This window comes from Lepeophtheirus salmonis, chromosome 10 (genome assembly GCF_016086655.4).
Source record: "Lepeophtheirus salmonis chromosome 10, UVic_Lsal_1.4, whole genome shotgun sequence".
In the NCBI taxonomy this organism is placed as follows: Eukaryota; Metazoa; Arthropoda; class Copepoda; order Siphonostomatoida; family Caligidae; genus Lepeophtheirus; species Lepeophtheirus salmonis.
The window spans coordinates 23,510,791-23,527,042 of NC_052140.2; the positions used below are offsets into that span (position 1 = coordinate 23,510,791).

Consider the following 16,252-nt stretch of genomic DNA (forward strand, 5'->3'; position numbering starts at 1 on the left):
AAGGGAATGGTTGTTTGAATGTCGATACTGCAGGCCTTCCTCTCGACATGCACCCTAAAGATTTAGTCACGGAGGTTTGTATCACGGATGTAGGGGGCCAAAAGTTTCAACAAAACAAAATGAGTGGAGGGTCTGGTGTGAAACCCGGAGATCTCTTACATGGACCCTCATAGACTTGAGGGGATAGCCCTGCACAGTTTTCCTTAACTCTTCCAGGTCCAGTTTGGCCTTTTTGATAGAGCCCTTCTTCTTGTCCAACGTTTTGGACTTGCTGACGGCGTAGACGGTGGTCCTAGAGACGCCCAACTGCTTAGAGTGCGCGAATGGAAATTCGTCGATCATATTAAAGTTTCTTTTTCTCAACTTCTACGTAAGCTAGAGAGCTGAAGTTTATTTTGTTTTGTAATTAAATATTTATTCTTTGATATATCAAAATATGAGTCAATTTCAATCACTCACTTTTTTTAACATACCGGTGAATTGTTTTATTTTGATCTATGACCATAATCCTGACAATTACAAGAATGTTTGGGAGACGAGAAGATAAGCTGTCATGACGTTTTATTACATCAACAGCAAGCAGCTGCGACATGAAAGAAATAAACTCACAAACCCACTCCATAGGAACGATAGTATGAAATTACTCCGAGTCCAATAAGTACTTACCTTTATACCAGTTGGAAACTTGAAACATACACACTTGTATTATATGGATTTGAGAGGTTTTGTGGGAGTAAATAAGAACTGTCTGTAATTGAATAGGTAGCCATGTATCTCATGTACCTCCTGCTTTTTTACTTTTTTAAATCGGACGACAAATGTCATCACAGCATGATTCAAGGCTTAGGGAATCAACTCTTCTTCGTTCGGGTAACACTCCAACAGAAGTGGCGAGGCTATCGGTAATGGGTTGTAAGACAATCTACAACGTTAAAAAGAAGCTAGAGCACAACGAGATCACAGAGAGACCAAGCTTCAGCCATGGGGCTAGGCATTGTTGGCCCCAACGGTATCGTAGCCCCACTGATCTGTTTTCGGGATAGTTACAGGCTCACGACAGCCATGAACATCAACGTTTTCAAGGACAACCTGCTCCATTGGTTGCATGCGAATTTCACCCATGACAACGACGTCTTTCAGATAGATGGGGCCCCTGCTCAAACTACTAAAATTACTCAGACTTTCGTAGCTAACAAGATCGCTTTCTCGAACAAGAGAATGTGGCCATCATACCGTCCGGATGTGAATACAATCTACCTTTCTTTCTAGCTGCACATTAAGAAGAGGGATTGTAGCATCCCTTACCCGAACGTTGAAGCCATTAAAGCCTGTGTCGACGAGGAGTGGGCGCTATAGATCTGAACTAAATTCGCAATACCTGCAACTCTTTGGTTCATCACCATCTGTGAGACCAAGGGCAGCTCAATTGAACAAATCGATTTGATATTATCTATGTATCAGAAGAAGATTAATAAAGATTTTTGTTAAATGTATAATTAAAGAATGATAGGTTATTTTCTTTTTTCTTTCCAAGTGTGTAAGTTTCATGTTTCCGGACCGTAATTCCCAAGCTAACCCATGAACACATGCTCCAACCCAACCCAAGATGTTTCCTTCTAAAGAATTAAATAATAATAATGTTTGTTTTGAAAAATAAAACGACAAGGTAATACTTTATGGTTTTAAGGTACATTAATTAACAGGTACAAATCCTAACTTTGGTTTCAACTAAAGTTAGGATTTTAATCAAAATACACTATTGATGTCAGATGAAGATTGGAGGATCTATAGTAGACAAAATAGATGGAAACTTTGTTGAAGCTAAATTTAAATTGAGGCGAATAGATCAAATAAGTCTCAGTAACAATAAGAGAGCCTATTTTTTTAACATACCCGCTGGATAGTATTAGTTTCATCTATGGTTATAACATCTCCAATTTATCTTCAATAAGTGATTTTTGAAAAAATTAATATCAACTGATAGCAAAAGAATCAATAATTCAAATGATAAAATTTCAGCAAAAACATTTGAAAAACTGTCTTAATTATAATAAGAAGATTACTTTTACTCGTCAAATTTACTTTGTACTCAATGGCTCTAGGACACTTTGCCGAATGTCATTTTGCCAAACGGGCACTTTGCCAAATGACCACTATGGTGAATGGTCACTTTACCGAATGACCACTTTGCTGATTACGATTCATATTGCAATAGTATTTAATAATATATTAGACTACTTAAACGACAAACACATTTTGATAATTAAAAGGTCCGAGTAGTGTCAATCAAGACTTGACCATATACATACACAATAGCTCCAACAATTTGCATAAAAATGATTGATTCATTTGCATTGTCCGTTGAATATCAATCATTGATTGATTTATTGACTTTTTCTCTTTTTCAAACATTTTTTTTCTTTCTAATTTATTTGTTTAATTAATTTTTGGACAGCTGTCTTGATTTTGGTTGTAATAGCCATTGGAGCCAGCTGTGGAAGCATCATTATAACAAATGAATCAAGCATTAATGATTCAATACTTAATCACTGCAATTTGTGACAAAGTATTCGCGCACGGTACTCAATATCTGGAAAAAAAATTGATTAATATAATTGGCGTATATCCACAATAATTCGCCATTATATAATAGCATTGTGATGTAACTTTATTGATCCTTGAGAAAAAAGGCTTGTTGCAGCTCTCTATGGTCTCCTCCATAACCAAACAATGCATGATATATGACTTGCTTTACTGAATTTAAAAAAAGAAGATATGTTCCTATATAATTAGCTATAAGCTTTTAAACTTGAATCATCATTTAAATTCAAATGATTGTTTGTAAAATAGGGAATTGAGGATTGCAAAAATAAAAATACACTCTTCAAGGAATAAAAAGTCATGAAAAACAAATAATAATTATGAGTAATAACTTTTTGAGGATGTGACTTAAATCATAAATTATCTTTTTTTATATTTTTGTAGTGAGTCAATTCGTTTAATCATATTTGTTTAAGAATTTATTTGCAGTTTTTTTTAGTGTTGTTGGTATATACAGGTCCGTTTTACCGTGAGAGGGGTCTAGTACAAAGATAAATGTGGAATAGACTTTTATTTCAATTTATATTAAAATAAAATAGCGAATCTTTTTTTTTTTAAATAATTTCAAACCTTTGTTTTTTAGAAATACCCAGAATTAAGACGTCGACGAACATGCAAATTTCACTTTCAATATAGACAAGGTATGCACCTATGAAATGAGCCTTTTTAAAAGAAGTTTGAACGTTTATTGTGAAAAAATGGTTTCAAATTTAATTTTCAAAGTATGCGCCTTCGCTAGCCACACATTTTCCACCTCTTTCAGGCAATTTATGGATGCCTTCCCAAAAAAAAATGTTCATCTTTAGCTGCAAACCAGCCATAAATACATTTTTTGGCTTCAGCATGAGAATGGAAGCTTAAATCAGTGAGTGTGTGGCCCATCGATGCAAACAAGTGCTTATCGAAAGGCGCCAGATTTGGTGAGTAAGCCGCAAGAGCAAGAGGTTCCTATTTGTACGATTCAACAAGCTGGCGGGTGGCTATAGAACGATGCAGTTGGTTCGTTGTCATCAAGGAAAATTACCTTGTGTTGCCTGACTTCATATTTAGGACGTTTTTGGTGTATAGTATGTTTAAAATCGGGCAATTGTTGTTGGTAGCGATCACCATTAACGGTTTGGCCATCATCTTCATCGAGCACTGCTTGCAATTCGGCGTCTTCAAACTTTTTCGTTGGCCGGTCACGCTCTTCAAATTATCTCATCTCACGTCAAAATCACCAATTTGAAATTTTTCAAACCACATGAAGCACTGTGCTCTACTTAGAACATGTCCATCGTAAGCTTCCACAAGCATTTGAGGGGCTTGAGAAGCGTTTTTCTTCCATTGGTAACAGAAAATCAATTATGTCTGCACATCGTATATTGAAGGTACAAAATTAGACATCTTTACGAGCGAAAAAAGTACGTTGTTGATTGAAACTATACAAACAATGAATTAAATATGGTTATCACATGTCCAAATAAACATTTGGATTTTTGGACCAGTTTATAATGTCTAACTGGCGACTCCTAGGGACCCATAGGCAAAAGTCTCATTTCATAGGCGTATATCTAGTAGAAGATAACTAGTAAAAATCATTGGGCTTACTTTCAGTTATTCATGAGCACACCCAAACCAGAGCTGATCACTCAATACATAGACGTTCTTTCCTCAAGAGTAAAGAAATAATAATAACAATACTCGTTGCTTATCTGAAGTCAGATTCATGTTTTTAAATTTGATATAAAATTCCCGCTTTTTACAGTTTTTTTTCTAACAAGAAAAATCCCCATTATATGAAATTTGCATTATGCGGGAGTTTTTAGTACTAAACCCCGTAAAAGAGGAGAAATTATCTTTTAAAAGTCCACTTTTTACTATTTTTTTTGTTTTTTGGTATGTTTAGAACAATAAAAATACTTACCAGGTCGTTGCCTTTATTGTGTCACGCAACCTTTCCTCTAAAAAGAAAAAAAAAAAAAAGGTCCAAAATCATCTGGTAGTTGGCCAAATAAGTCAGGAGTGCCAATTAGTAAGATTTTATTAAAATAGTAGTTATGATTAGTTATTATATTATTTCTATGAAGAAATAGTCAAAATTTATTCTTAGAAATAATAAAAATGGCCAATATATATATTATATAAACATCGAAGAATCAACAAGAAATTGTATTCCCGTTCTTTGGGAAATGGGGCATAAGTAAGGGTGATAATTTTGGTAAGAATAGAAAAGCGTGCGAGGAGAAGAGAAGAAATACTTATGGCATCATTGATTAAATAATATACATCTTCTTCTATCAATGAAGAACGTTATCATTCCCGCTTCTATTATTCAATATTAATATAATATTAGATGGTGATAGTCGATAGAGAACTGAATAAAATGCCTAAAATAACGTCGCCTTCTGTCTGGATTTATGAAAATGGAGGCCCAGGAATTTGGGAAATACTTACCAGATCAGAAACAGATGGTTTGTCGGATTTGTCGATATAAATGTGCCTTTAGTCTCCTATCTAGAATTACACGCCACTCATTATCCTCATCTCATATCAAGAGCATGGATATTCATCTAAAAAATCAAGTTAATGATGAATACATCAAGTCAGACTTTAACTTTAATCTCACAAAGATGTTTATTGCATGTAATATATATGTATATATCCATTGCTAATCATCTACGTTCAAAAAATTTATGGAGAAATATACGAGTAAACCTATCCCTTCCCGAGGAACCATCATTAAATTAATGGAAGATGTTGGTACTGATGTCATTTATAGAAATACATATAAAAATGTTTTGAGTCATCCACACCAAATGACGATCAAGTTATCAGTAAAAAGTATAAACTAATATCGAAATGGAACTCTGAATTTTGTACAATCTCACAGTAAGTATTCAATTTTTTTTAAATCTAACCATAAAATATGATTCTATTTTAGCTAAACATATCAAGGATTATGATACACAACTCATTAAATGGCAAAAACAACTACTTAAATGGTCACAACAACGGGGGTAGTAGCTTTGGATGGTTTGCAACTAGTTTGTCTGAGACTAGTTTCTTCCCTTAAAGACTTGGGTATGATCATTATGTTTTCCAATATTACATAGTCAATCATTATAACTTTTTTATCACTTAAGGCTTAGCTGTGGTTGATAGGCTCCAAGAAATGGTGTTCAGAAAACTCATAAAAGGCAAAAACAACTACTTAAATGGTAACAACAACGGGGGTAGTTACATTGGGTGTATCATTATAATTAGCAATAATTAGTATGTTGTTATTTAATCATAAATGACTGGGAAAATATCTTTTTTGATGCTCTTAATAAGGAGTAATATCGCCGGACATTACTACATAATTAGCTTTTGCTCTAAATCTTTAAGATGGACTTATTTCTAACATTTTTTTATTAGTATATTTATTGTCTAATTTTATGATTTTGACATTTACTTTCTTATTAATAATTATGCAGATCTCATCGGTAGAGATATATCTATCCTGTGCACAATTGTATATAGCAACTTCCACATGAAGAAGAGGGGTGATTATCTTTTTGATTAAACTCCACGTCTCGCTTGTGTCTTGCAACCTAAAGTTATGCCATATTTAACTGGATTCCGATGTCAGAACAAGAAAATATTTAGGTCAATCTATTATTTCAATATTCTGTATATATAATTTATTGTTATTGGTTATATGATTCCAAATGTTTAATTTTGTATATTTAACATAAATGTATGATGGTTTATTTTTTAGTATGTAGATTATATTTAATTTAAGCCTTCTTTTTTAAACTTAGAACTTCAAATATATTTCGAAATACTCTACTTTTTCGTTTCATTAGCTATTATTCTGAGAATAAGGTTCATAATGAATTACAATTTCATGGAGTGTGACGTTTTCAAATCTACTGTAACGGATAAAAAACGTCAAAGTCAATTATACGTAGTATATCTTTATTAAACATTTTGCTAATAAATACATTTGTTATACCCTCAAAAATCATAATAAAGCAGGCAGATGAAGTTCACATCAGTATTTTAAACAATGATACCATATGTCTTTTTCCTCCCCTTCTCCTTGCACGCGTTTTTCTCTACAATATTATCAACTTTAGGCATAAGTATAGAATAAATTATTACCTCGTGTATTTATGAAAAGAATAAATTATGAAATAGCCATGACGTATGAGAAGAGGGAATCGACAGCTGTCAACAAAATACATTAGGTATAATGTATGCCAGACAAAAAATGGTATTGTAATAGTAAAATTAAATGTTAATTGGATGTTTACTTGACTGTCAATCCGGTCACTTCAATACATTAAAATTTAAATAATCGGAACTTAACCAATATTTATTCAGCAACCTTTGTAAATAAATAAGTAAACAAAAGTTTGAACTGTAGTTATCAGATCAAATACTTACAGGACACTCCCTCAATGCAAAATTGTAGACTTATATTATATGAATATATGCTCATAGTATGAACAAACTCACAAACAACTACAAAAATTACTTTTATCTCAGCATTTAATTTATTATCATAATATAAAAAAGACGATGTAAGGTGAATATAGCACATTATACAGGGAAGCAGAATAATTTCAAACACCACACTATGGAAAATCCACGGTGTTTGAACCCGTGTTATATAGGAACCTCCTCTATTTTGAGTTGAACTAAACGCCTGTGATATTTAATTCATTTTATACAGTACTTCCAATATTTATACTCATTTTTTCTTGCGTATTGTATTGATATATGGTAGAGAAAATTGCCAGGTAGGAAAATGATCCGTATTTTGTTCAAATTTCATGATGAATAGTGACACAATTATCCACTCCCAATTTTCTGCAGGACATTTTTCCTAGTACAAGAGATAAACTATTGCTATTTTAATATAGATGACATTTTTTGGTTGATCTATTCATTTAATTTAATTAAAATAATAGTTTATAAATTAATTTTATTTCATTAAGACAATGATTCTACATAAGTACTAGTCGTAGTCAAAATTCGAAAAAAGTGGAAAATCAAACCTCTCCACTATAGGTATTTTCATTAAAGGTATTAAAGCTCTAATATAAAGTATAATTAAGGTTAATTTATATGTAAAATATTAATAATATCTACGGATATGTATGTAGACAAAAGCAAGGAGTAACGATTTATAATATGAGTATTAAAAGGCATTAGCATTGTTTGTTGAGAATTTATTTTATTTTTTCTAATAAATATTAAGCATGAGGGTAATTTATAATTATATGATAATTTATTCTTTATGAACCATCAAAGGAATTAGTAATACAATAACCATAGATATGAAAAATGAATATATGCCAAGACTTTTATTGATTTTATGTGCAGTGTGCGACGTAAAATCGTGGACTTGACTTTAAACCAATGTGGATTAATATAGGGTGAATTTTTCAAACACTAAGTTTCGTTATGAGAAGTAGAGACTATTTTGGTTAATAAATAATAAGATAACAAACATTTTTCAGCGTGGAGGCGAAAAGGTAAAGGACGTCTTATTGGTTCCATGCCAAAGTGAGTGTCAAGGTGATCATGAAGGTCAAAGGGTGTTCCCGGAGTCTTTTTTACAGGACTAAAAGTATGGTGGGTTCAGGTTAGAGCCTTGAAAGGTCCGTTGGTAGAAATAGAAGTTGGAAAATCGGGATCATGGAGGACGTGGACACTGTGATCACCAGAAGTAGGGCCAAGTCAATGAGGCAGCATTCCAAGACTCTCAATATCAGTGATTGGACTGTGAGAAGGTATGCAAATAATTTTGAGGAGGCCTCTTAAGTACGACGACATCGGCAACTACTTTCACCAGCAACATAAGGTAATCAGGCAAGAGAGTCCAGAAATTGTTGACTTAGTTAAAGCATAATGTGTCCACAGATCGTATCTCCTCTACAAACTGCCCCCCACTATGTCATTTGGGGTGTAGTCGAGAAGAGAGCCTGTTCTACCCCTTAAAAAAATGTGGATGAGCTAAAAGACTCTGTCGACCAGCAGTGGACGTGAATGCCCGAGGTATTCACGGAGAAATGCTGTGTCGCCTTTAGGATAAGGTGGGACGTCATGTTAGCAGACAAAGGAAATCATTTTTGAAAAATAGAAAGATATATTAATAAAGATAAAAAAAATCTGTTATAAAGTATCTACGTATACTCCATTTAATTCTTGCATAAGTAAATCCATGATTTTACCTCGCACACTTTAAGTACGTTCTACATGGTGGATGAATAGAAATAATTATATAATAATATTAGGAGTACATAAGGGGTCGATTAGATACATATAGACCAGGGATTCTCAACCTTTTTGAGTGATGTCTCACTTGCAAAATATATATATTTAACCCAAGTACCCCTTCATCATCAAAAAGCATTTTTAGCTTGAATTACAGGGCCGTCCACAGGATTATATTTTGGAGAGGGCTCTTGGTTTTTGGATTTTTTTGAAAATAAATCTAAAAAATTAAAACTTTTGGAAAAACATTTCAAAATATTAATTTTTTTAGAAAAAAAAATCAAAAAAGTTTTACTAACTCTCTTCATCTTCATTTAGACAATCACGTCAAAGCAGTACAAAAATGTGTCCCTAGGTAATCTAAACCTGGATCGTTACTAAATATTGGTTCATTTTCATTTAAGAGTGCGTGGTCACAGTTTTTGTGGCAGATTGGATTAACTATAGAGGACTTAAGGAAATAGAGCCGATAAATAATAAAAAAAAACAATTAAGGATACAGCATAGTGTTGTATTACAGGGCATCTACCAGGGTTTGGGCTAAAGTTGTTGTTGCTCCTCTCAATTAAAAAATTTAAGCGTTGATTATTGCTTTACAAAAAAAAAAAAAAATTAAATATTCGCAATATTTTTAAAGCTCCTTTTGTCTAAAAACAAGTCATTCGACCAAATTCAACTTCTTCCAAAAAAAATTAAATCCAAAGTTTTTTCTCTTCTAAAAATTAAGCCCACCCTATAGACTAGTGTTGTTTGTTTTACCGGTAATGTAGAGGTGTTGTTCGGTTTACCGGTAATGTAGAGATTTAAGGACACTGACGCATTTATAACGCTATTATTATATTGTAACAATATTGACCTAACAATTGCTAATAGAGATGTATAAATAATAACTGTTGCCCCGTTGACTGTGTGTTATATATTCTCACATTCAGACGGACAAATGTTGGTTTATTATTATAAATGAGTTTTTTTTATAATTTTAATTTGCCTATATGTTTTAACTAATTTCTATTATTGTATCTTATTTTCGTAGGCGGAAAACTGCCCTGGGGAAAATTTCCTGTGTAAGATTGCCCTGAAGAAAATTTTTATGAAGGAAAATTGCTCGTATCTTGTTCAAACTTCATGATGAACAATGACACTTTATAAACTACAAATTTTAAGGAAGACAATTAATTGATATGATGATTGGCACACAAATAATATTATTTGCATCTAACGTAGCATCCATAAGAGAAAAGAGTTAAATGTCGTAGAAACACAGAAAAAATTGCAGTTGTTAATTTGCGAAACGAGAGCTTAAACTATTTCTCCTCGGATGTATTGGATGAATTAAGGGTGTTTTTTAAGGATCCGGGGGCTACCTCAAGTACCCCCGCGCAACCTGAGAGCTTGGAGCTATTTTTTGGTATTATAAGGGTTCCTTGGATATATTCCCGTTGGTGTATAGCAATCTCACACTACCCGCAGGTCAATCCGATGGCGGAGGGTATTCAACCATATTTAAAGAGGACCTAAGCTATTTATTCGCCCCCTCCCCTCCTCACCAATCTTCTTGATCCATTTTTAGAAGATTGGATTGAATTTACAAATTTGCAAGGGAGTTGTATTGCAATAATATCACTCACACTAGAAGGTACTTCCCTGGGGATGAAACAAACAAATAGGTTTAGATATTGTCATTAATAATATTAAGCGAATTTATAATGTGTTATCATGAAGTTTGAACAAAATATGGTCAATTCTCCTTCATGTCAATTTTCCTCCAGGGCAATCGTCCACTGACAATTTTCTTCAGGGCAGTTTTCCTAGTACACTTATTTTACATTATTTACAGATTTTAACAGATTATAAATGTTTCAAAGCATACCAATAAACCCAATACAAAAAAAGAAATATTTTCAATTATCATGTAGGGAGTTGCATTATTTTACCGCGAGACACGACCCCTCCATGTTTACAAACTAGTATAAATAAACACAGCTCATGCCTCATTCAATTACATTATTTGTTTTTATAATTTGTTGTTAGAGAACAATTAGGTTATCCAAAACATTATATAACACCTCAAATAGATAAATGCTTGCTATTTACTTTAGAAACAGTTTTTATATGGTTTGAAATAGTCTGGAGTTATCTCAGCCACACTATATGTTAATTAGGTTGATAGTTTTTTTCAATTTTTTCCGAATTAAAGTTACACTTATTGCAGAAAAATTTTCATGTTGTTAGAAAATCACATTTTAAATGTCATTGTCGGTATCTTGATCAAAATTTGACAAAAATGGAGGGGGAGAATATTTTTTTACTCTTTTATGGACCAAATCAGAGAAAATAACATGGAATGTATGGAATCGACGTAGCTGATGGTCATTGCGCTCGGGAGAAATTATTATCTTCAACTCAATGTGCGTAAGTTCGCGCCCAGGCAATTCTTGGTGAAAGGAAATATGCTTTATGATAATTTGCATATCTTGTCCATCTTTTTTACTTACATTTTCAGAAATCAAAGGTCAAATTTTATTTATGTTATTTACTTTTTTTCTCCATAGGGGGATTTTACAATAAAACTGTATTAATTATAATCTTACAATGTGACAACTTCTAATAATGAAATTCAAAAAAGTTCGCAAAACAAACTGCTCCCAAGTTTAATGTACATAAAATCAAAAAGAAAATTGAAATCCCAATATTTCATACTCGGGTAATTCTTGTTCACCATCTTTCAAATCTTCTACATGACGATCATAGTAGCCAACGGCCCTTAGAGCAGTTGCAGTGTTTCTGCGAAGAAGTTCTAGATCAGATATCTCAAGGTTATTGCCGTGATTAGAGTGACAATTCAATTTGCTCTCTGGAAGATGATGGGCTCGAACGGAATCCCTGTAGACCTGAAAATATATAACAAATTAGGCTTATGTACTATCGACTTGGATTTATCGGGGTTTTAAACGTATAAAAATCCCGAGAAAAAAACATCTTGGGAAATCTTGCGTTTAACTATTAATAGGTATAATTCCTTCACTTCCCCAAGAAATGAGAGAATTGAAAAACGGTAGTTTTTTGGAACACTTATAAATAATTATATGTTACTTATCTTTCCGTTAATTTATTATCAAAAGGTAAATCAGTGCATTTTGCCACAATGGAAATGAATCTTTTCATCTTAAAAGTTCGTGTGTGTCTTCTTCTTTTTTTTCTTTTTTTTTTGCCTTATATCATAGAAGATGTCATTATTTTTGACTACCGGAAGTTTGCATGGTTTTAAACTGATAAAATATAATACTCAGATTCATATAGCATGTCTTAATTAAATATGATCAGTAACCAGTTCATTTTTTTGAACGTCTGTAAATCATTGCATGTATGTCTTTTTGTTAGAAGGTATGAAAATATATGTATGTCTTGAGTACAATTTGCGATTTTATACAAGTTGTAACATGTATAAGGATATTGTAGAAGTCACTATTAAAAAAATTGGATTATTCATTATGAAATGAAGAAATTAGAGGTTTTTTTTAAAGGGTTTCTTGATTTATAAATGATAAATATCAGCAAAGTTTAAAATAATTCTCCTGGTATACTATTAAAAAAAGAAACAGAAAATAAACGTGGTTATCCTGACAATATGAAAAATATTTGGGAGAAAAATAGCTTAGCTGTTATCAGGGCTACCGAGTCGAAGTAGTGTAGTCGTGTAGAGTGAGGTGTCAGAAAATTTGGACCTACTCCAACTCCGACTACAAAAATTATTATAATTTATGTAAATAAAACATTTTTATAATCTATAGTTTAGATTGAGCGTTGGTAAAGTTTTTTTCCAAAATTGTAATAAATTATAGGTATTAAGTCCTATTAATCTAGGAAAAATGAAGGTTAACTCATTTATAAGTTTACTTCACAACTTTCAAAACGTGTTCTATAGTCTATACAACCACAATTTCCCAACGTCTCTAAAAATCCAAACTATTACATTGAGTAGAGTATAGCCACAAGCGATGCTAGTTCACTTCTTATTTTTATGAATAGCCAATGTCATCAGAGTAAAGAGAAACGTTGAAGTGAGAGGTTGTTTGCATTGTTATTCCTCGGTTACGTGTGCATAAATCATGTTCAGTAACGTATGAGTGTATTTGCAATAGATCCATTTTGATTAAACTAATGTGTTGTTCATCTTGTGAAATATCTTATATTCAAAATATTTCCTTTCTACCTGCACAATTATTTATCACATATAACTAGTAACTATCTATAACTTTAATTTAAATCTATATTTATAGTCATAGAAATCCAAATGACTCAATAGTACTTATATAGGCTGTAAAATATATTACCAAAAAATTGTGTGGAGGATTTGGATTCGGTGAGATTCTCAAAAAAGTTGAGTCGGGTATTTTATTTTGTCGTAAAAAAGTCTTTAAAAAGTTGCATTTGTTTAAATTCAAAGCCATTTAGCGAGAAAAAAGGATCGACGGAAGCAAGTGTTGATGTTTTTATAAATACACTGGAGTGAAATTTTGTTCTATTAATTATAAAATGATAATAAAAATAAATGTGGACAGGGCTGTCGAAACTAGGCGGGAAAAGTGGAAGTGTATCACCACTCTATGGCTGTGGAACCTCAAAGTATGGGCTCGTGGAGTTTTTAGACAAACTACTTAAATACAAAATATTCTCTGAATTATGTAGCTAGATCAATGGAGAGACTCTTTAACTCAATGTGCGTAGGTTTGGTACTCGTTCATTCCTAGACACAGAAATATACTTTATGTAGATAAACTACAAGGACGGTAATGATATAATGTTTACTTATACTTAATCAGTGCAACTCCATCTGTCAATTACAGGAACATTAAAAATATATATGTTGTGACTGCCCTGGTGGCCATTTGAACACTAAAATGAGCCACAGAATAAACATTTAAATGTAATTTTCATTAAAAAAGTCAAAAATTACAATATTAATATATTGATCATTCATAGTATATTCAACTTTTGCATAATCTTTACCACAAGTATTGTAAATTCTTCATTTAAAGTGATTTCTCCCATCTTGTGGTTGCGATTTGTACATTTGCTTATACAAGTTAGAACTGGTACAAAATCATAACTTTTACACAACATATTATAAATATATTGATGAAAATCGGGGGATTTTTGTAGTGGGGCCGGGGTTTTTTTTTTGGTTTTTTAGTTAGTAAACGGAAGAATGAATTTTCTTTTATCAAGCTGTTGGCATTTCTATTCCACTCCTGAGTAGATAACTTCCTTCAACTATATTCAAAACCTGATTGAATATTTTTGTATGTGATCATAAAAACAGAGAGTTATCTTGAGGATTTGTTGCAGAGATATAATTGTAAGTCCTTGTTGGACTCGGGATAGAATTGAGGATTGATATGAGAGTAATTCATGCGAATGACCGTGTTTATTTTTTCCACCTCAATGTCCCAACTGATTGTAGTGATCTAATTAAACGTCTTGACAGCTAAGATCCTCTCCTACAAAATATTCATGGTTACCATGTTGATTTTCGGTTTCTTTTTTTTTTTAATATGCCCAAAATACAAACGATTTTCCTCACTTTATATAAAGATTAGTGTCTTAATCAAGGCTTAGTTATTGGGGGTCGGATTTGGTTATTGGTGGGGTGGGGTGGGGTAGGATTAGAGCAGGAATGGCCAACCTTTTAATATACTCGTATTACCACTTGAAATATTTTAATAGGCCATAGAACCTATTAAATTATAAGTAATAAGTAAATATTTATTTCAAATTTAGGCTAATTCTAATTCTTCAAGGCCAAAGGTTCAGTGGCGTACGCAGGAATATATTTTTTGAGGGAGGGAACCTTAGTTTTTGTTTGTTTTTTAAATTAAAATTTCTGCTCCGCTGCGTAATTTGATCGAAGGAAATTTTTGTAGAAATGAAATCTTTGGAAAAAAAATTCTCTGTATTTTCATTTAAAAAAAATCCCCAGAACGATAATTTTTCAATACATTTTCAAAAATACTACTTGAAGTGAGAATGAGTAGTGGGCTGCACTTAAACATTAATCGGGCTGCAAAGTATCCTGCAGCTCATAAAGTTAAACATTCTTTGGCTAGAATGACCCTGGACCTCCGGTGATTACGGCACTGTATATATAAATGTATATAAATTATTTAACTGCAATATCTTCAATTTTGAATTGTTTCCAGTTCGGACTTGGTTGACGAAGAATAAATCTCATAGCAGTAACATCATGAAGAGGTACAAGACTCTCTGAGGCTGTGATAACTATGGTGTCCTGAGAACCGGTCTCAGTATGAGGATTTGGCATTAGAATCTTATCATATGCACTCACAACCCAATCCGTGATGAGTGTAGAGGAAGTGTCAATTTTTAAGGAGTCCATGCATTCTGAGATTGATTTTCCTAAAAGAAAAATAGTCAATTGGAGATAAGAGTTGATACAAGAAATATTAAACTACTACTACAAAATTGTTGTTCAGAGCAATTCAAATCTATTTAGGTACAAGTGAAACCCTTTTATTTAAGCATCAGGTAGATGGTAAATTTAAGGAATTTTTTTATATAGGGGTGGTCCATTAGAATCTCAACACTATGAATTTTAAACTTGAACAAGATATAATTTATTATTTAACAATAGAATTTCAACAAAATTAATACTATAAATTGATGTGTGACTGAGCTCTTTTAATCATTAATGAAGCGGCAATGATGTCTTCGAGGTGGGGAAGTGAAGGTGGACCCACTGCAAATGCAGTCCTCTGTCATGGCGTCCCAGTTTTGGCTGACAGTGGCTTTGAGGGCCTCGGCGTTTGGATGACTGACACTACAGGCCTTCCACTTGACATATCCAAAAAAGGTATAGTGGAGGGGGTTGGAATCAGGGTTATAGGAGGCCAAAAAAAAAGAGTCTTGCAATGGAGGAGATGGGGAGAGTCTCTCCACCTGACCAAGGTCAGGTCTTTTTGTTTTTTAATTAACTTTTGGAGAAATGAATAAGGAGGAGAAAAATAAATTGTATTATCGATAAATAGGAGTTTCTGCTTTAGATAAATACTTGTGTGATATTACCTAATTTATTTGATGTAATCTTCTTAATTTTGTAAAATATATTGGTCCATAGTTGTTATAAATTTAAAAAAAAAAATACTTATACATATATTACAAACAAATGTCATACGCCTCTATTGAGACCCCATTTGTACCCTCAAGCGCGTTGGTCATGAACAGGAACAAGTGGTAGTCAATATTTTAAAGGAAGGTTTCGTGATATATTAAAGGACAATGAACAAACTGAGAACGTGACCATGAATCAATTTCCATGTATTTATATTTTGGTATATTTTTGCTAATTTTATTTCAAGGTATTATTTTTATGACTTTGGTAGTC

General features: G+C 32.6%; 1 protein-coding gene across 1 annotated transcript; it reads right to left on the reverse strand.

The window, feature by feature from the left end:
• Positions 1–11,497: 11,497 nt before the first annotated feature.
• On the reverse strand, positions 11,498–15,263 carry LOC121125511 (nicolin-1). Its single transcript, XM_040720709.2, has 2 exons — positions 15,020–15,263; positions 11,498–11,741 (listed from the first exon to the last, which is right to left on the reverse strand). The coding sequence occupies exons 1-2, from the start codon at positions 15,245–15,247 to the stop codon at positions 11,517–11,519; spliced, it is 453 nt and encodes a 150-aa protein (XP_040576643.2). The 5' UTR covers positions 15,248–15,263; the 3' UTR covers positions 11,498–11,516.
• Between the last annotated feature and the right edge of the window lie 989 nt (positions 15,264–16,252).

What these genes read in the sequence shown, in the direction of transcription:
- LOC121125511 (XM_040720709.2), bottom strand. Translation starts at nt 15,247, where the DNA reads ATGGACTCCTTAAAAATTGACACTTCCTCTACACTCATCACGGATTGG. An exon ending in TCAAAATTGAAGATATTGCA is followed by an intron (nt 11,742 to 15,019) that starts GTTAAATAATTT and finishes ATATATTTTCAG; the next exon opens with GTCTACAGGGATTCCGTTCG.